Genomic DNA, 22,450 nt, shown 5'->3' on the forward strand with positions numbered 1-22,450 from the left:
ATTGAATTTTTAATTCAAATAGAGGAATGATTTACAGATTTAATTGTTCTTTTCTGTTTGCTTGTTAATTGGAAATGTATCATCCATAAGAATATGCTCCTTTCTCAAATTTTTGGTATATGGAGTTTGGATTTAATTTTAATTTGATTTGTATCAGTGGTTTTTTTTTTGTTTTTGTTTTTGTTTTTTTACCAAGTTATTTATCAGGTGGTAGCCCCTAATAGCCATGCAACAAATCTTTAAATAAAAGTTTTTAAAAAATTCTTTATAGAGGCATATTTCTATAACAAGCCTATATTTCTGTATTACCTTTCTCCTTGTTATATTATCTGCTGAAGAGTGTGTGTGCGTGTGTGTGTGTGTGTGTGTGTGTGTGTGTGTTGTGTATAACTCAGTTTCTTATATTTAATGAAGTTTTTGTGGGAATTCAAAACCTATTTTTATTCCTCTTCCCAAACAAGATTATATAAGGTTAAAGGACACAGTTAAAATTTGAGGGAGCATCTAAGTTGGTAGGTTAGCCATTATAGGATTTATTTTTAATTGACTACTTAATTCCTATTTCCTATACACATTGTGAATAACATTCTCCACAATCATGAATTATCTGTTTCTCCAGGCTTAGCAGTTAAAACAAATTTTGAATATTTTTGCTGCAACTTTAACATAAATTAAATTTTACATACTGGCTTTCTATTTGGAATGAACATTTCGTGAGATGTTTTGTAAGTTGGCATTTAGGGCTTTTCACTTATTACTGCTTTCATTGTAAATGCCATTGTTCTGATTGTAATCACCTCCCTGTTTCGTATCTCTTATGTTTAAAATAATACTTGTTTTCCTAAACTTTAAATTATTTAAGGCAAGCAGCAGTTGTTTTGTTTTTATTTTTAAATAGCATACAGTGTGGATTAAGTTTGGTTTCCCTCTTGTTATTCTAATGAAAATTTATGCATGAAAGAATCTCTGTAATAGTGTACGCAGGGTATCAACTATTCTATGTTTTTAAAAATGCTTTCTGTTTAGTATTTGTTTTCTCTATCCCAGTTAGCTGCAGTTTTATTTTTTTTATTTTTGTTTTGATTTTTGTACCTATCTACTTTGAGTTGAGTAGGGATAGGTTTGCCTTTGCTGTATATATCCTTAGGGGTCATTTCTTGAACCTTGATAATAGTTGTTTTATCATTTTCATTTAAATTTATGAGGATAAAACTTGATTCAATTTTGATTTATCCTAGATTACTTACCTTTTTTGCTGCTGGTGAAGCAGAGTGAAAGTGAGTTTAGTAAGATAACTTTAAAATATCTTTAAAACTTGAGAAAATAATTCAAGGCCTATTTCCTTACATGTATGATATTTCTACATAGACATGATATCTAATTTCACAGTCTCAGTTATGAGAAATATCTCAGGAAACACCTAGTCTTGAAGGGACAGTTTGGTCTAAAAGCCAGAGGTAACTAGATCTAGAAGACTGGCCTCTCTTTTTAAAAGACATTTTCTTATGAGAAATTATATGAAAATAGGACAGAATAATGAAATGAACCTCAGTGTACCTGCTTCTGTTTATTATCAATTCATGGTCAGTCTTGTTCCATTTAAATTCCTATTCACATAATCCCTCCTGCCCTTAGTTCATCTGTAAATGTATCAGCATACAGCTCTAAGAGTAGAAACATTTAGGAAAAGTAACCACAGATTTCTTGTACCAAAAATTAAAAATGCTTTAATATTAAGAATCCAATGAGTGTTCAAATTCTAATCACTTTTTTTGTAGTTTTAATTAGTTTCTAAATGTGACCCATACATTGTGATATTTTAATATTTTTAATCTATGTGTTTTCCATGAGGCATTCCCCACTCCCTTGATTTTTCCCTTGCAATTTATTTGTTGAAGAAATGGCTTCATTTGTGTCCTGCAGCTTCCCAGTTTGGATTGTGCCAGTTGTACCTCTGTAATTTCTGTAAATTGTCAGATCTAGAACCTTGATAAGATTAAGGTGTAATTGGGGGGGGGGGGCAAAATTACTTCCTAAGTGGTGGTATCTTCTATCAGAAGGCATGTAATGCCTGCTTTTCTTTTGATATTAGCAGTCATTAGATGCTCAAAGCCTAGATCTAACAGGGAACCTACTTGATGTCTAGGTTTATTAGCTCTCTTCTTTTACCATACCGTGTGCTTTGATGTCTGAATAATTATGACCATACTGCTTTTACCTGAAATTTCCTTTCTACACTTCACTGCATTCAAGATCCAGCTCAAACCATGTGATGGGGATGTGCTTCATTTGTTTTTTTTAATTATGATTTTGTATTTTTGATTCAGTGATTCAAAGGTTTGATTCCATGTTCAGATATTTTGATACTTGGTTTTTATTTTGATATTTGGTAGCTAAAATACAACTTCTCAAAAACAAGTAGATTTAAATGGAAGAAGTACATTGTTGGGAGCCTTAACAGTTTTCATCCCAACTACTGTTTTTAGAGCTAGTCTCCTGTTCAGAATGTTTGCTTTTTCGATGTCTTGCTAATCACAATAACTTCACCCCTCATATTAGCTATTATTTCAGCACAGTATGGGTTTAGTGTGAGGTTTATGGTTAATAAGAGTGAATGTAAATCTTTATTTTATTTGGCCTCCTAATGCGTTTCAGTTTTTTGGTTGACTCATCACTGATTATATGGCCATGGTTTTGCTTCATAATGTAACTGATAAAATTTGTGTATTAAGAGTAAGATAATTGCATTGCTGTTTTAAGGGGTTTTGTCATTATTTGTGCCTTCATAGTTGGTGTTCTCTTCATTCTGCCAATTCTTTGCAGGAATGACATCTATTAAGAATAAATGCTTCCTAGTATATAACATGGATTAGCACAGATCCTCTCATGTTCCTCTGTCACCGGGGGCGTCCATGTTGGCCTCCTTTAAATTCTTGACTGTTCGTTAAATCTAGGGTAGTTACTATTTCACTCAGCTGAGCTCTCATACATCCGTACTGTGTCACAAGATGCTGGCTCTGCTGAGAGGGGACAACAAAGTGGATGTGTAATTGTTTGATTTCATTCTGGAACTATCCCATCCCATACTATCCATGGGATTTTGTAGATGCCTTGTGTAGCAAGTGAACACCTGACGTTTGGACTAAGTGAAGCTACCAGTGCCAGTCCGTGTATTATATACTAGCACCACATTTATTTTGTAATTATCACTTATCCTAAAAAAGGGGATAAGTGATAATAATCTCTTTCTACATTGGAAAAAATATTTTTATGGATTCTGTGATCCCACGTTAGGGATTTTGCTCTCTACTGTGAAGATAGGGACTATGTAAAATTCATCCTTACATTCTTGGCACTTAGCATGTGCCTGACACGTTAGGTTACTATTGGTAATTTGTTGAATGAGAGGTGACAACACCATCCCGACCCAAAGAAAGGACATTTATTAAAAAGTAGTGAGAGAAATATTTCGATGGATATAATGAAGTAGAAGGTGTATTGGAAAAGTAAACATTAAAAGTGGCAATTGAGGGGCACCTGGGTGTCTCAGAGGGTTAAGCTTCCGACTTCAGCTCAGGTCATGATCTCAAAGTTTGGGAGTTCGAGCCCCACTCAGGCTCTGTGCCGACAGCTCAGAACCTGGAGCCTACTTCAGATTCTGTGTCTCCTCTCTCCGCCCTTCCCCTACTTGTGCTCTGTCTCTCTGTCTCTCAAAAATAAATAAATGTAAAAAATTAAAAAAAAATTTAAAGTGGCTATTGAAAAATAAAAGTGAGATATATTTATGGGGAAAAATTGGTGATACAGTGATATGTATTATAAGGGCAAATAAAAGTTGAGAAGATAAATTTGTAGGGTATCACATTAATGTGTGAATCAGGTAGTAGAACCACTGAAGTTTTGGTGAAGGTAATAAAGGAAAATAGTTAATAAAGGAAAATATTTCCATTAATTGTTAGGTCCTGGTGTTTGAGTGTGTGAAAAGGGCCTGTAGATTTCTATATTCACCCGTTTCAAGTGGTTTTTAGCAAGTTGCTATGTTTTGCTGTGTAGAATAGTATTTATTTTTTTCAAATCTTGTCAGATGTGAATTAGGTAAGCATATTTGAGTAGCTTCAACATATTTTTTATTCGTATGTATCAGAGTAATAAAGACAAACTTAAATTCAGTTTAGTAGTTATATGTATATTTTTTTCAAAAATAATGAAAATTTTTATGTCTGTATTAAGTTTCTTTTGGTATGATGTGTTACATTTTTGAACATTTTCCCTAGAAGACATATGCATGATATCTATTATGGGCAGTAAGCTTTTGTTGTATTGGGGAAAGCACTTTTGTTTTCTGCTGATTGTAAGCAGATAGTTAAGATTTAGTAGTCTGTCTCCTTAGGTGATGGTAATGTCATGTCATTCATTCAGTAAATTAGCTGAATGTTTAAAAATGCCAAATTTTTATACATTTGCTTATTTCCTCCTTGTAGTTTGATTGTAATATAGAGTAGATTATGTGGGCAGAGATGTGGAGGAGGCAGTGTTGTAGCTAAATTCTCAATTTTCATTAAAATTCTTTGACTTGAATACAAGAAATTTCAGCTTGCTCTTTGCTTTTCATACTAGTGTTCATCACCGGTTAATATCGTAAATATATTCTTCTTTGTTTTTTCTCAGTTAGTAGAAGAATCAGAAAAGGAAACATGAAACCTATCCCATTTGTGTATTTAACATAATCAATTTGCTTCTGTAGAATATCCAGTTGGTAAACGGATTCATATGTAGTTTTTCTTTGATTTGCTCTTTTCAGTACTTACTAGCCTGGTTTGGTACTAAGAAGAGGTGTACAAAAAAGAAAGGAAAAATATGAATAAAGAATGAATGGAACTGGGTGAAATAAATATGCCCAATTTAAGATAGAAGGAAGAGTCATCATATCTATACAAAGTCAACTCAGAGTCCCAGAGCTAGGATTTATAAGACTAATGGGACAGAAGTGGATAAATAGACCATAATTTAAATGTTCAGAAAATAGTGTCTATTTGGACTTGAGAATTACTTAAGGATATTAAAAATAGTACAGAGTTGGAAATTACCTTAGGATGTGAAAAGTCTGTGATTATTATATCTTATTACAAAACGCTACCAAATTTAATATCTTTATTAAGATTAAATGAGAGGTTTTCTTGGAGGTGTGAGGTTTGATGAATGTATAATGATCTGTACATTGAAAATCTTACATTCAAAGAGTAACCTGAGTTTTTCAAAAATAACTTCAGAAGTATTTAAAAGTATTTTTATAAATATGGTATTAACTTTGTCTTACCATCAAGATAAGAACACTCAAATTTGAATTCAGTACACTTGGGCAAAATTGATAGGGATGCTTTTGATCCCTCAGCAAAAGAAAGATTTCCTTTGAAGAAAAACCTTTAGAAAACTAGTGGAATAGGTAGCGTATTTGACAATTAAGGATTTTTTATTTATGCCACTGAAAATATATATGACCTTGGTCACATAACCTTGGGTATGTAATCTTAATAGATTTCAGTTGGACTTTTAAAGACTGAATACAAAGCTAGAATGTATATGGTTGGAAAAGTGATCGTGTAGAGTAGAAATTACTCCTAGGTCATTCCAAATCTTTAAACATTGACAAGAGCAGAGTATTATTTGACTGGCTTGGATTTCAAACTTTTTCTCACGTAGCACGTATTCAAATGGAGGTAGTAGGGATTAGAGAAATGAGCAACAATAGGAAGATAAACTGGGTGTATTAGCAAATGAGAGTAAGATCCTGAATGACTAAACTGGTTATATTGTTTAAAATAATTGTATATTTTACTATTTTTAAATCCTAATTGAAAGTTTGAAAGTTATTGAAATGAGTTACTTGCTACTCATTGATGTAAAGTTTTTAGTCTAGAATGAGACTAATAAAATGACTCATTAATAAAGAATTGTTAGTTTGCTAAAGAAATTTTTATAATTGGGAAGAAAGGAAATATATTTTTTTAGCAATCTAAAACAACATGCAACTCACATTTTAATAGATACAGAGTTGGAAAATACTTCTAAATATGTATTTATATGGAAATACTATGATGGTAAGTCCGTGAAACATATTTCAAAACTGATAACTGCCTTAATGTCTTCTAAACTTGCCATGTCTGGTCCCAATGGTAATTGCAATTATTTAGAACTCTATGTGAACGCCTATTTAAGTGAAAGCTAAGAGTTCTTCATAGGGGAGCCGAAAGGAGAGTCTACATTAGATGTGCAGTCGTATAAAAACGTTTTCTCCCAACAAGGGCATAATGAGGGCTTCTAGCCTAACCCAGCTAGCTTTATTTCACTTTCTGTTCTCTACTACTAGTTGATGGAATGACCTTGGGCAGAATATTTAACTTTAGAACTGCAATATAGAAGTTTATCTTAAACATCTTTCTTACTGGTTACAAAGATAAGACAAAATTGTGTATATTGAAGGTACTTTGTAATTGCTCAAAATTAATGTTGCTGAAATTGTCAAAATAATGCACATAACGATTGTTTTGTCATATCCATAGTACTTACACTTGAAAATATATAGTTGCAATAGTTTTAATACATTCCCTTATTTGGATGTTCATAAAATAGGGTGACTTAATTTTTCAGTATTGTATGACATGATAATTGCTAAATATGTTTTTAAAATCCTTTTTTATAAAATTTATGGTGCAGACTGGGAAAGAGAAACTGGTATTTAGAAATTATGTAGTGTGTTTATATCCAGGGGATAGGGAAGATTTTCCATTTAATTTTGTGTTAGAGACACTGTCTTAAGTGTACTTTGTATTAAATGTTCATGAATTAAGGGAAATTATCTGCAACAAGTGCTGTTTTTATAATACCTCTATTAAAAAACTTATACAGTGTCATTTTTTGCCATATTTATTAGATCTGGGATTTTTTTGTGTGTCTTCGGTTTGCCCCTTCTTGAAGGTTTTAGTTTCTTTAGTAGAACTTCTTTTGTATTTTACTCGAATAAAAAATGGTAAATGTATATATTGTTGGTTAACTCAAAGAATAATGAAAAAATGTTTTATCTCTTAGAGTAAGAACTTAAAATAGCTTTCATCCTTTTGTCTATCGTTTCTTCTCCAGACATTCTTTGACCATAGAAAATAGATTCACTCATTGCTATCTGACTGGGGATATTATTTTCATAACTTGAAAAAAAGGAAAGCTGGAGTGCTAAGGTGACATAAGGAAGGAGGGTGTTAGCATAATCCTACAAAAAGTACTGAATCAAATTTGAGGTCCTCTAACAAACTTCAATCAGTCTTTGCACATTATAGAAATTAGGGTGTGCAAATTCAAGAACTCTTTTTAAAATTGTTTGAAAAGCCTGATTTTTGTTACTTTACAGATGTTCCATTTAAGCAGACCTCCTCCATAGCCGTAGCTGGCGCCGTAATTGGAGCCGTCCTTGCCCTTTTCATCATTGCTATCTTTGTGACTGTGCTGCTGACTCCTCGAAAAAAGAGACCATCCTATCTTGACAAAGTGTAGGTAACTTTTTTGCTTGTGTTCAACATTCAGTATGAGTCAGTCTTTGTATCTATCTTTACGGCTACTCGTATGTAAAATGTCTGAGGGATGAGAGTAAAGACACTGTTAGATCTTTGTGAGCTGACCATGGTTTAATCAGAATGTACTATTTTGGTGTATAGTGTCAAGGGGCTGTTGGAGACAAATATATTAGACATCATTCCAAATGATAACAATGATAAATTATGTTGTCCTGTCTTCTGAATAAAAATGCAGGTCTTTGAAGAACTGTGCTTGAAAGAGAGATTCAAAACTTAGACGTTTAATTGCATCTCCAGATGGTATATGCCAGTCTTATGTATGGATAGATCTTAACCTTCAGCCGCCAAGAGCTATCAAATACATTGAGTTTTAAAGCTTTTTTTTCTTAAACAATTTTGGTTTTGGTGAATTACAAAGTGTGCAGTTTGTTCACTTAAAGAGTAAGCAATGTTTTGGGCCAATCATTGAGATAGAATTATAAAGCAGATATTACACTTTGCTGTAGAATCAAAAGACAAATGTCCCAATTCATTTAATTCCATCAACAGCTTTGTTGCTTCATCTATGGAATGTGAATAATATTTTCATATTTTTCCTACTTACCTATAGTTGTGATGAGTAGAATATAATAATGTTGTTTATGAATCATGAAGTTTTATATAAATGGTAGTATTATGTGGTTATTAATATTTTTATATTAGGAAATAAGTCTGTCTCTCAATATATTTCTTCTGTCTTCATAAATGCTGTGTGTGTGTGTGTGTGTGTGTGTGTGTGCGCGCGCCTTTCTAATCTGGCACAGTTATAGCATAGATCTTCTTGGATTAAAGACATCTGAGTGTTAGTCTCAGCTCTGTCATGATTAAAGTAGTGGTATGATCAAGGACAAGTCACATCACCTCCATGAGCCTCAGTTTTCTCACCCAAATGATTGATGGTTCCTTGGAGCTATGACTTTGCTGTGATTTTCATGACATGAAAAGAAATAATTACTTTTAAAGGACTGTAAAGTACCTTTTTAGTGAACACCTATATCACTGGTTCTTTAGTGTTCATAGTTATAATAATTTATAGTTCCAATAACTTTTATAGTTCTTTAATATTTCAAGAGTAACTAGCATTTGGTTAACTTTATTTTAGCTCCCAAGTTATCTCAAGCTTTTGTGTAATTTCAAAACATAATCTTTATTTGTTGTTTGAATTCTGTTCATTTAAAATGTTATTTCATGTCCACATTGAGAAGCTATTAGACCACAGAGAATTTGTAATTACTTTGGCCTCTATAGATTTCATTCTCTTGATTTTTTACTATAGGTAACATTTTTGTTTGATTTAATAATCGTAATTACTGTAAATTAGTTATCTGTGAACTTCAAAAGTATGAGAATAGATAAAAAAATTATTTCCTAAAATGCAGAGAGCTACAAAATATATTCTATTTGTATTGTGACAACAATGCTTAAATACATGAAAATACAGGTTTTTAAAAATGGGTTATTTTGGCAAAAATACATTCCCTAAGGATGTAATGGCACCTTGGTTTATTTCAGGTGACAAGATTTATAATGGTCTTTAGATTCAGAATCCTAATTTACATGATGAATATTCTAAGAGTGACCATGGCTTTTGAAAATTAGTTTTGATGGGGAACCTTGGTGGCTCAGTCAGTTAAGTGACCAACTTTTGATTTCGGCTGTGATTGTGATCTCACAGTTTGTGGGTTCAAGCCCCACGTTGGGCTCTGCACTGACCGTGTGGAGCCTGCCTGGGATTCTCTCTGCCCCTCCCTTACTCTCTCTCTTTCTCTCTAAAATAAACCAACCAACAGACACACACTTAAAAAATTAGTTTTGAAAGTATTTCAAAAATGTAAGTGTTTTCATTATCATTTTAAGATATAATTTTTTAAATCTTACGACATTTTGCCTTCCATTGCACATGTTTGACTGTTTAATACGATGGTAGGTGTAGTAATATAATAATATAGTGAGATGGAAAAACATGCAATACTTAAGTAAATTGGTCATGGATTAGGTCACTTGCTTAGTAATAATTTTCAAAAAATGCTTCCATTTGAGTTTGCTTCTTCAAATGAATCAATTGGATGAGTTTTAAACATTGGAACCTTTAAAACCTGTTTTTTTCCTCCCTGTATGATAAAATATAACAACTGAATTAAGCATATCCACTAATATAAATATTAGTGTGAGGAAAATATCCTCAAAAATTAAGAGAACCTTGATAGCCTCCTCCCCTCCCTTGTTTTTGTTTGTTTGTTTGTTTTGTTTTTGCTAAATGTTGCAATCACATGTTTTAACATTTTTAATGCAGGATCGACCTTCCACCCACACATAAACCACCTCCTATGTATGAAGAACGATCTCCCCCTTTGCCTCAAAAAGACCTTCTATATCAGGTATGTGTTCCTGATTACACTTAAAATAAAATGAAATAAAAAACACTAAGCAATGTATATTATTTGATATTATTTAGTCATTATACGTTAAATGTAGCATAGTAATACATAATCATTTCTCGGCAACATTTAAAGCATCAAATTTTGCCTACAAATTGGTAAGAAACGATGGTATACCCAGTGTAGATAAGACAAATCAACACTTTATTAGGAGTACAGATTTTTACTAAAAGCTTATGCCCAAAGATTTATTGTTAATAGTTTATTGACATGCATATTCATTGTAAAGTATGCATCTTTATATAAAATAAAAGAAAAATCGAATGTCTTTGCTAGGATATGATGAAGAGCTTTTAATCCTTGGAGTATGTATTTGATTTTTGTTTCAGTATACTCAAAATCTAAATTTTAGCGTTCCTTTATTTAGCAACAAAAGGTTTATATTCCAGTTTAAAGTTCTGGATATGAATATTGGTCCCCACATTACATTTATGATCATTTTAAATTTTCTTTTGGGATCAGTTTACAATAATTCATGTGAAAGTATCAATTAAATGCGTCTATCTCATATTCTCTACGTAGATTAATAGGCTGTCCTTGGGAAAGTTGAAATCATCGGGTATTTGAATATTTTTATTCTTAGTGTTAGTTGTTCTGGTTTTGTTTTTTTCCATCTAGCATCCAAGTAACCGATTGGGGCCCTGACCCTATATTGGGTTTTTATTCCCTGTGGAAACATTCTATAATATTTTTCCCCTAAAATATGTTTCTGTCTTCAGCTGGAATAAAGCAAATTATTTGCCCACCAATTAATTTAATTTGGTGGAAAAATTCCAAGGAAATGTATCTGTTAAGATGTGCTCAGCCTTCTGTGCTCAGTTCAGCACAGGTACTAAGATGTTCTTATCTTCTGTGTCTTAGTTGACCACATGTTCAGTCTACTGCCTGAGCATGGGGGCAGGGAGGAGCATTCCCTGGCATGTGCACTCATTGCCAGTGGGCACCAGGTTTGTTGTCACACACAAGTTTGGGGTCTTTGGGTGAAGACATGCTATCTTCCCAGACCTCTTGTTTCCATGCAGAGTGTAAGCTCACATCTCTTTTGGCAAAGAAATGAACTTGACAAGTACTGTGAAATGTCAACAAAATATTTAGCTAGAGCTCTTGCTAACTGCTACAGAAAGGCAGCTGTCTTCTTCCCTTCACAAACCTAGTAATTAACCAGAAGATTTCCAGATTAAGTTTTGGGAATTTTTTAAGAACATGGTTAGTAATTTTCTAGGACAACGCTAACTACACATAATTTAATTCTTGTCTATAAAACCAGTTGATTATATAAGTTGTTATTATTTAATATCTTCAAATTAAATATTTACAAAAGCTTATAAATTGGAAAAAAATATTGGGTTTAGGTCATCATGGGTCCCAGGTTTTAGTTTAAAAAATATGACTTTTATATCTGTAGTTGTTTCCAAATAAACACAAAAGGAAGATTTTTCTTGGATGATTTGAGTTGACAGTGCTAGAAACTATAGTTTTTAGTGTCCTTGGAATTAGGGAATGCTTCCTGGCTTTTTGAGGTAGAAGTTATGAAGCAGGTGATGAAATTACTCACTTCGTGATTAGAATAATTTGATTTGTAATAAATTGCATACTCAAAAGCATAAACCTAGGTGGAAATGAAGTTATAGTGGAAAAGTAACGGGAAGTTTAGAAAGAAGATTGAAGGGAAAGCACCTGCAATGAATAACAAACATTGGACTTTGGGAGTCGGAGACTATGTGGTAACATTGTGACTTTTTCCTCATCTGTGAAATTGAGCAGGTAAAAAATGTGACTGTTTCCATCTTCTAGCTATAAAACTGATTGTACAAACTATTGCTGAGGGTGAACTAGTTGCTGTAATTTTGCTTAAGAGAGTTAGAACTTGAATTGGAGATGAAATAACTCCCCAATTCTATAAAGCTTTTAAGAATAATTTAGGCTGGGGCACCTGAGTGGCTCAGTCATTAAGCATCTGACTCTTGATTTGGGCGTAGGTCATGATCTCACAGTCATGAGACTGAGCCCTGCATCAAGCTCTGAGCTAAGTGTGGAGCCTGCTTAAAAGATTCTCTCTCCCTCTCTCTCTGCCCTTACCCCACTCATGCGCATGCGCTCTCTCTCAAGAACAAAACAAAACAAAAATCTTTAAAAAAAATAATTTAGGCTAAAATCATTATCCATCAGATAACTTGTTATGATTCACGCATTATAATGTCTATATGTTAATTATGTGGCTGTTTGTGTTTTAATTAATGCTGTGATATCAAAATGTAAAATACACAGAGCCGTGTCCTGGTTACCAAGAAATCTGTAAGTGTGTAATTACTATCTGATCAGTTTCATACAGTGATAGCATGTTGCAATACTAAATGCCTTGGGAATGTTCCACTTCTCTGGGTGTCTTGTCTGCTTTAAAGTGATAAGGTAATTCCTGCTTGAAATCATTAGCCCTCAGCCTTCCCAAACAGGCCTAGTGACCTAGTCACCTAGGCCAGGCTCCCGAATGCCTCCATGGCTTTAAGGAAGACAGTCTCATTTATTCTACCCATCAGTGTTCTACTCTTGGGAAACCACAGAAAGAGACACCTCCTCAGTACCCACATTTGTACACCTTGTGTTGCTTTTGTGGTAATAGTACCAACACTCATCCTGGGGAAGGTTTCCTTCCAATGTATGTTAGGAGAATGAGGCCTGGTATTGTGAAGAGGCAGTGTCCTTGGGTGGGAACCATTACTGCAGAGAAGATGCATGGAGGCATGCATAAGTACGAGGGAAATAAAAAAGAATATCTTACCTGAAGCAAGGAGTAATTGAGAAATATCCCCAGCTTGTCATGTATTAGGTAATAATCCTGCAGAAGTTGAGTCTTCATTTGGGAAAGAAATATTAATTAATGGCTTTAAAGTATATTTTACCTTTTCATTATGTTTTATGAACATTATATAGGTAATCCATAAGTATGTTCTTAGAACAACAAAAACAAATACTACAGAAATTTATAGTCAGCTGTGAAAGTTCTTTTTTATTACTCCATCACCAAGTATATAATTTCCTTCTCCAGCTATCACCATTGTTACGAATTTAAATATTCTCCCAGACTTTTTTCCATGAATTTATTTTCATGGGTGTATCATCCATATTTACATCTATAGCTAGGTTTGTTTTGCCTTTTTTTTTTTAAACACAAATGTGATCATAGAATACATAGTGGTCTAGAAATTGCTTTCCCACTCTATTATAGACCAGTATTTTTCAGAGTGGCCAGTGTTGTTTATAGTTGTAGGGGGCTCCTTTATCTCATTCAGCTTCAAATCCAGCATCAAAACACTGAACACTGATATAAAATTTCTTTGTATTAAAGAATTTTGGACAACACTTAGTGTTCTATGAATAATGCTGTATTTTAGCCTTGTTTTGGGAGAGTTGTATACTCTGATGTGAAAAAATATTTCCCAAACCAACGAAAATGGTCAAGGGATCATTTTCAGGAAGAAATATGTAACTAATACAGTTTGATTTCTGACATGGAAAAAATCTGGATGTAAATGTAAATCTTTTAGAATGCTCTGTGGTTCAGCCTAAAATAACATTTATTCTTGGAAAGTTAGGTCTAGTAGATTGTGTGAAATAGATACTATTACTTGACTTTACTGAGGATCATAACAGGATTTCATTCAAGCAAGAATATTATAGGGAATGTGGCTCTTGAAGTTATTTTCACAATGCTGACATATTATTGAAAGCTTTTAATCTCTTGAAATATCATGAGATTTTCTTTTACCCCTTGATAGCCACATTTGCAGAACTAACCATCTGTCAGATTACTTTGGTAAATTTTTAATTTTAGCAGCCTTGAAAATGTTTTATGAACAGTATTTCAGGTGTTGGAATACACAGATCAATTTTCATGATTTAAGAAATTCGTCTTATATACACATATAAATATGTGTGTATGTGTCTTAATATTCTGTGTTATTAAATGGTATATATGCATAAGTACTTGTGTAACTGAATTTTAGGCTGAACTTAGCTGCCTTTATTGTGGAACACGATTTTGACTTAAAAGAATGGCTAACAAACCATGGTCATATAGGCTTGAGTAATTTTGCAGATATTTTCTCACAAATCAATGAACTGAACCTGTCGCTCAGGGCAAACAACTCACAGTATTTGTTGCCAATGAAAAATTTGAGGTTCCAAGTAAAAATTGTAATTTTTATAAAACTTATATCTGTAACCATGGGATTGATATTAGTGGGGAAATTAATGAATGTTGTTTTTATACTGAATAGTGAAAAGTACCAATGTTTGGAATATCTGTGTAACTTAGTGAACAAATAGTTTCCAAATGACCAATGTATGCTGTTATAATCATGCATGCATAAAATATCCAAAGTATAAGATAAACGTATGGATTTTCATATAGGAGAGTATGAAAAGTTTCAGATAGCAACTAGCAACTAACCTTAAGAAACTTTCAGTTGTTGAGTTTTGGTATAGTATCAAAGGAGAATTTTCTCAATTATCTTAAAGAAGTATTGAAGTGTGTCTCCCCTTTCTAGCAGTGTATCTGTGTGAGGCCATTTTTTCTTCATGCATTTCAACCAACCTATTGGAACAGATTAAATGCTATAGCAGATATGAAAATCAAGCTTTCTGGGGCGCCTGGGTGGCGCAGTCGGTTAAGCGTCCGACTTCAGCCAGGTCACGATCTCGCGGTCCGTGAGTTCGAGCCCCGTGTCAGGCTCTGGGCTGATGGCTCCGAGCCTGGAGCCTGTTGGAGCCTGTTTCCGATTCTGTGTCTCCCCTCTCTCTCTGCACCTCCCCCGTTCATGCTCTGTCTCTCTCTGTCCCAAAAATAAATAAACGTTGAAAAAAAAAATTAAAAAAAAAAAAAAAAAGAAAATCAAGCTTTCTTCTTTTGACTCAGATAAGAAAAAGATTTGCAAAATGTAAAAAAGTATAATAAAATGCCACTCTTCTTGCTTATCTTTGTTCTGGAAAACATGGTTATTTGCTCACGTAAAAGATGCTATTTGTATCACACTATTATTCTGTTTAAATGAATTAAATATTTTTAAAAATTTCATAGTTTGGGGGACCCCTGGGTGGCTCAGTCGGTTGAGCGTCCAAATTCGGCTCAGGTCATGATCTCGCGGTCCGTGAGTTCGAGCCCCGCGTCGGGCTCTGTGCTGACAGCTCAGAGCCTGGAGCCTGTTTCAGATTCTGTCTCTCCCTCTCTCTCTGACCCTCCCCTGTTCATGCTGTGTCTCTCTCTGTCTCAAAAATAAATAAATGTTAATAAAAAATTTTTTTTTTTTTTAAATTTCATAGTTTGGGGCACCTGGGTGGCTCAGTGGGTTAAGCAGCCGACTTCAGCTCAGGTCATGATCTCACAGTTCGTGAGTTCGAGCTCTGTGTCAGGCTCTGTGCTGACGGCTCGGAGCCTGGAGCCTGCTTTGGACTCTGTGTCTCCCTCTCTTTCTGCCCCTCCCATGCATTCTTTGTCTCTCTCTCACTTTCTCTCTCAAACATAAGTAAACATTAAAATGTTTTTTTTAATTTCATAGTTTTAATGTTTAAGAAGATAAATATAGTTAGCTCTTACCCATGTAAATGAAAGTACTTTGGGTTCTCAAAATTTTAAGGTATAGAGGGATCCTGAGGCCCCAAATTTGAGAACCTCTACTGTAGACCTTAAGCGATGTAAAGGCAGGGATCATGTCTCCCTTGCTTAGTACTATAGTCCCAGTGCATAACACCTTGCTTGGCACGTTGTAGTTACTGAACAAAATCTTTTTGAATGAATAAATGGAAGAATCAAACACCTCTTTATATTCTTCTCAGTCTGTGACCATGTTTGTGTTACAAATTCTAGGATAACCCTATCCCAGAGACATAATTATGTTCCAGTATATTTAATGTCAGTATATCTAATATCAGTGTACCAGATATCAATATAGCATGTATGAAAAATAACAGAGGAACAAGAGACTCTATAGCAATACTCTAAAATATTAGCAATGATTATGTAGTAGACTTCTCCATGAACATTATGTCTTATGTTATATTTTTCTGTAGTTTCTAATTTTTCTGCAGTGCTTTTTCTCCCCTCTGTCAGTGACCTTTTAGCACAAGAAAATAGAGATCTGTTGAAACCTGAATTACTAACCTGGAATATTGTTAATCAGTCAAACCAGTTATGGTAATACTTCAGCAGAATTTACTGTCTTGGGAAACTAAGATTTTCCCCCCAATAATTCACTATGATATATCACATTCTTTAGTAAATTTTTATAAATGCTCATGGCAGACCGTTGGTAGGAAAGAGTGTTCCTGTTTATTTTTTGAGTACATAATGCATACAAAAAAATGTAAAAGGGTATTTTCTAAAGTCTCCCTCCCATTCCCATTCCTGTTTACCCTACACCTCCTACAGAAAATCACTTTTATACATTTCTTGTTTGACTTAATAAGGTTTGTTTAAGCATAGACAGGGAAACATACATGCACACATTTTTTTTTCTTGTATAAAAGGTAGCTGTATGTACTGTTAAATATTTTGCCATTCCTCCTAAGATATACTGAAGATCTTTTTTATTGGGATGCAGAGCATTCTCATTCTTTTTTATGTCTACAGAAGATTCTAATTTGCATATATTACACAGTTTGTAGTGTCAAAATATTTTAATAAACCAATAATGCTGCAATGAATAGCTTTATATATATGATATTTGTATCTACCCAAGTATAATCTTCAGTATAGATTTTTTAGAATTGGTCTTGCTGTATCAAATAGTACATGTGTTTATACTTTTGATAGATACTGTCAAATTATCCTCTGTAAATATTATACTATTTTGTACTCTAATCAGTAATGCTTGAAAGTGCCTGTTTCTCCATATCCTTACCAACAGCATATATATTCCACTTGAGTATTGGTGATCTGATAGGTAAAAAAATGTGTGTGTATGTAAAATTATAATTTTGCACTCTCATTATTAGTGAGTTTTATCATCTTTTCAAGTGTCAAAAAAGCCATTTTTTTCCTGCAAACTCTCGTTCTTTTGTGTGCTTATTGAACAAAATTATGACCATTTAAACATTTTATAAGTAGATATGAAACTTTTTTCTTTTAATTCCAGGATGAGTAGTATATATACATTGCTTCTTGATATCTAAATTCGTGGTACAGAAAGTTTAGGAAGATGAATCTTATATTTCCATTGATTTATATTGTAAAATGGGATAAAAATGAAAAGTTGTTCCGACTAGAGCAAATGTTATCCAACTGTGGTTTTAGAAACAAGGTGGTCCTACTTGTTAGCAAGTTCTAGAGTTGGATATGTCCTCCAGGTATCTTAATTGCTACCAATCATGCCACATTTCATTTAAGGCTTTTTTGAACCTGTCCACCTACTACTACTGTATAGTTTTAGACATTTTCGTTACTTCCTTTCAAAACTCATCTTTCTGGTACATAACTGCCATTTTGCAATAATATTTTTTAATAAGCTGCTTTTGTTAATTATCATCGATGGTCTGATTTTCTCCTGGGATCTCAATATTTTAACATATATTCAGATGCTACCAATAGCTATAGGCTTTGGAGTCAGGGAGAAGGAAGGGAGAAAGATGACAGAAGAATTAACATTTTTCATCCAAATTAGAGAAAACTATATGATGGAGTGGACTGCTTCAAGTAAATGAATACTGAGTATTTCCTAGCATTGTTTTGCCCTTGAGTAGCAAAATGTTTACATCTTGCATATTGCCTCCAGTTAATAGATAGTGGCAATTATTGAGACAAGTAGTCAAAGAATTGTAGGGCCGTGTTCTCTTCTGTGAAGGGACAAAGTTTTGTGATCAACAAAGCTCAGATGAAATAATGACATAAACTAATCATATTGAAATAATATATTCAAAGGAAATATAGGTGCAACATTTGAAGTATAAAGGATTGATATTTTTACTAAAAACTCTTACTAATCACTCTTATAAATGAGAAAAAGATAAACCTACTTTTAAGATTTTATGGGGATTAATAAATTACCATATGCTGCATCCTTAGACCATAGAACCTTAGAACATGCCTGACACATAGTAGGTACTATGTGTTTGCTGTTATTAAAAAAGAAACTAATTCTTTTTTTTTAAATTTTTTTAATGTTTATTTAATTGTGAGAGAGAGGGAGAGACAGAGCAGGAGTAGGGGAGGGGCAGAGAGAGAGAGGGAGACACAGAATCTGAAGCAGGCTCCAGGCTCTGAGCTGTGAGCACAGAGCCTAATGCAGGGCTCGAACTCATGAGCCACGAGATCATGACCTGAGCTGAAGTCGGCCACTTAATTGACTGAGCCACCCAGGCGCCCCCAAAGAAGGAAACTGTAATTCTTAATAAAAATATTAAAGAGATATTGCTTCTCAGCCTTTTGGCTAAGATCAAGTGTAAAAATATTAAAGAGATCAAGCAGTAAAATTATTTCAGAAGAAGAATAAAACTAATAGTACCTGATTCATGAAAATTCAGCATATTTTTCTTTTGGAAATTATTATACTTTTATTATAAATTTAGTAGGCTTAAAGTGAAATTAAAAAGTATGGTGTCTATATGTTTTGATTCATAGTTCTATTTTATTTTTTCTCTGTCACTCATTTATCAAACCAGTATTGAGTACTTCTTATGTGCCAGTACTGGGAATACTAGTTAATAAGACAGATGAAACAATTATTGCCTTTATGGAGCTTATATTTTAGTGACAAATAGACAAAGCCTATGATGACATATTTTTTCCCTTATTTATTTATTAAAAAAACATTTTTTTAATGTTTGTTTATTTTTGAGGTAGAGACAGACTGTGAGCAGGGGAGAGGCAGAGAAAGGGAGACGCAGAATCCTAAGCAAGTTCCAGGCTCTGAGCTGTCAGCACAGAGCCCCATGCAGGGCTCGAACTTACGAATCGCGAGATCATGACCTGAGCCGAAGTCAGAGGCTTAACTGACTGAGCCACCCAGGCACCCTTCTTTTTTCCCTTTTTTCAAAAGAACTTTATTAAAATTTATTAGCTTTATAATTGGTATAAAACAGACTGCATATATTTAGAGTGTGAGTTTGATACATTTTACATATAATACATAAACACAGTACACAAATATGCATACATATACACAGACTGGGAAAACATCACCACAATCAAGAAAATGGATTTATCCATCATTTTCAAAAGTTTCCTGATGCCCCTTTATAATCTTTCCCTCTCTTCATTCCTCTGTTGCCTTTCCACCCCCCCAAGGACCCAACCACTCATCTACTTTCTGTCTCTATGTATTAATTTACATGTTCTTGAATTTTATGTAATAGAATCATATGGTATGTTTGTTTGTTTGGTGTCACTTCCTTCACTCCCCACAATGATTCTGATCTCTGGTTCCTTCTTGTGTTGATCAGTAGTTTATTCCTTTTAAACAGTTTATTCCTTTTAAACATTCCTTTTAAACCTTGTAGGCATACTGCATTTTATTTACATTTACCTATTGATGGGCATTTGCATTGTTTCCATTTTTTGACTATTATAAGGAATGCTGCTATGAATACTTACGTATAAGTCTTTGTGTAAATACACGTTCTCATTTCTCTTGAGTAAACATCTAGGTGTGGAACAGATGGGTCATGTGGTAATTGTAGCTTAAAAAGTATAATTTAAGAAAGTGCCAAATTGTCATCCTGAGTAGCTTTACCATTTGTGTTCCCACAAGCAGTGTATGAGTTCCTCCATACCCTCACCACCATATGTTATGATCAGACTTTAAAAATGTTAGATGTTCTAATAGGTGTGTGGTGTATTTCATTATGATTTTAATTTGTATTTTCTCCCTAGTTACTCGTATGTGGAACTTTTTTTTTTTTTTTAATTGCTGACTTGTCATCCATTTAGCTTCTGTGGTGAAATCTCTCTTCAAATATTGCTCATTTTTTTATTGGATCATTTTCTTATTGTTGAATTTTGAGATTTCTTTCTATATTTTGTATTACGGACTGCATGTTTTTGTCCCCCAAAAATTCATATGTTGAAACCCTAACCCCCAGTGTGATGGTATTTGGAGGTGCAGCCTTGGGGAGGTTTTAGGTAATGAGAACCCTCATGATGGGATTAGTGCCTCATAGGAGGAGATAAGAGGAGAGCCTATTTCTTTCTCTGCTCTCTGGTATGTGAGGATAAAAGATAGTTATCTGCAAACTAGTAAGAGAGCCTTCACCAAGAACTAAAATCTCACACAGCCTAGAACTGTGTGAAAGAAATGTTCTTTAAACCACTTAGTAAACATGGTAAGTTGTTGTAGCAGCCTGAGTGGCATAAGACAGTTTTACAAGTCTTTTGTCAGATATGTGATTTGGAAATATTTTCCACCATTCTCTCACTTGGTATTCTCTTAACTGATTTTTGAAGATAAAAGTTCTTAATTTTGATCAAGTCAATATTTATACAATGACAATGTGATACCATGCTTTCTCTCTGCAATGGGGTAGAGGAGGTAATACTTCCTTTTTTTTTAGTTGTTATTAAGATAGTTAAAATATTTTTATGATACATTACTTTATTTTTCCTGTATAAACTTCATCATCAATTAGAAAATTTATTGAATTAATTTAAAGACAGTAGTTTTTCTTGGTCACTAGAGTTCCTTCAGTAGCTAGTATCTTCAGGATAAATACATAGTATGAGCAATTCTCATCTCAGGAATGTGGAAACTAGGAAGACTTGGCTCCTCTAATAGTATTTCATGGCCCATAGCACCTAAGTAGCCATTATCTTTTTATATATTCTCTTCATCTCTGTATTAAACAGTAATTATCGCAGATGCTTGATAAAAATTTTTAAATGGGGCATAAGTGGTCCATGAAAGAAAAATATTTTAGAGTCATGCTTGCTGTTAACTTATTTTTAGTAGAATCAAGTGGGATCTAACAATATTATAATTAAGAAGGTTGTGATGCAGTTACTTTGACTTGCTGTAAATTGTAGAAATAATCTGTTTATTTTAGAATTACTATATACATGTAAACCAGCACTGATCTGGAAAACCTGGATTGAGGATTTCGAACTGATAAAGATTCTGAGTTTAATTACATTTCGGCATTTTTAATGGCATCACTAGCTATCAGTGTATTAATTATGTGATTTTCAGAAAGGACTTGAAAACTTCTGACCTCGATTCTCATTGCTGTCTGTTTCTGATTTGTAGCTGAACTGCCTGAGTTAGGACTGTATTTAAGAAAGGAAAACAAAAACAAAAAACTGAGGTATATAGTAGTACCCTCAGAGCTATTTCTAATACAGACTGAATTACTTTATGCAGTTTAAATGATCAAAAAGAACGGGCTTCATTCTAGTCACCAATATTCAATACCAAAAAAAAAAAAAAAAGTAGATGGTTAAAATAAAAGAATTAAAATGTTGGCCTTTTAAGATATTCTGAGCAATCCAGAGGGGAGAACATCTAATTCACACCTTTTCATAAAACTTTATAGTATAATTCCGCTTGGTTCTTTCTATGTTATAAACATCTCATCTTCTTTCTTCCTTTTGAATCCTTAGCGCTGAGTTTTAAGAACTGATTCCTTATAAAAATTGTATAATCACTATCTTTGCTTAAATATGTGTATTTGTGGTTCTCCCATTTTTTTACTTTCCTAATTATAAGCTCTTGAGAATTGAAAACCATGATTACTGTTGTCTTTGTAACCTTTCTTGAGATCTAATAAACTCTGTACAGGGGCTATTCAGTAATTGTTGAGTTGTGGTAGTGAAATTATTTATGAAATCAGTTTCCCAGGCTAGCTGAGGACAATTGCAGAAATCTGGGGGGAAACAGGGAAGATACCATAATTTATATACAGTGTCACCTCATCCTTTCGCCTGTAGAACACCTAGAAAATTTATCTTAAACATCTTTAAAATTTTTAGCCAGTTCATCATTATTTTTGAGCAAAATATGTAACAAGGTACCAATCTGTAGTATCTTAGCATTTCCAAAAAAGTATCACTATGAATTCATAGTAATTAGAAATGAGCTTTAACTTTTTAATGTTACCCCCAAAATATTTTTAAAACACCTAATAAACCATGTTGAAGTCTGAAGCATTAACTCAGATGTAATACTAAACTTCGGGAGAAAAAACTCTTAATGGCTCAATGCTACTTGGGAACTCAGGCAAAAAGGTATTATCCTAACCATTAATTTACTTAATTTTTTTTTCTTGGTTTATAAAGAATTAAATTTAGACTATTCGTACTTGAGATATAATCAGAACATGAAATCTTGAGTGGTTTATTTGAGACCTGTGTTAAATTCACACTGCCATCAGAGAACTCTAAGTCTTAATTAGGGGTGACTCTTGATTGACTCATGAGTTAAGTAGAAG

The 22,450-nt window shown here is 33.5% G+C and overlaps 1 protein-coding gene across 2 annotated transcripts in view; it reads left to right on the forward strand.

Annotated features, from left to right (window-relative positions):
- The window catches only part of NECTIN3 (nectin cell adhesion molecule 3), a 136,020-nt gene that overhangs the window by 66,023 nt on the left and 47,547 nt on the right, over nucleotides 1-22,450 (forward strand). The window contains exons 6-7 of one of the 2 annotated variants that reach the window (XM_043594095.1): nucleotides 7,403-7,541; nucleotides 9,898-9,982. In XM_043594095.1, coding sequence (XP_043450030.1) covers nucleotides 7,403-7,541; nucleotides 9,898-9,982 — 224 coding nt within the window. Of the gene's footprint in view, nucleotides 1-7,402; nucleotides 7,542-9,897; nucleotides 9,983-22,450 lie in introns of those variants that run through there. The other variant, XR_006299354.1, reaches the window with a different exon arrangement.

This window comes from Prionailurus bengalensis, chromosome C2 (assembly GCF_016509475.1).
Source record: "Prionailurus bengalensis isolate Pbe53 chromosome C2, Fcat_Pben_1.1_paternal_pri, whole genome shotgun sequence".
Taxonomy (NCBI): Eukaryota; Metazoa; Chordata; class Mammalia; order Carnivora; family Felidae; genus Prionailurus; species Prionailurus bengalensis.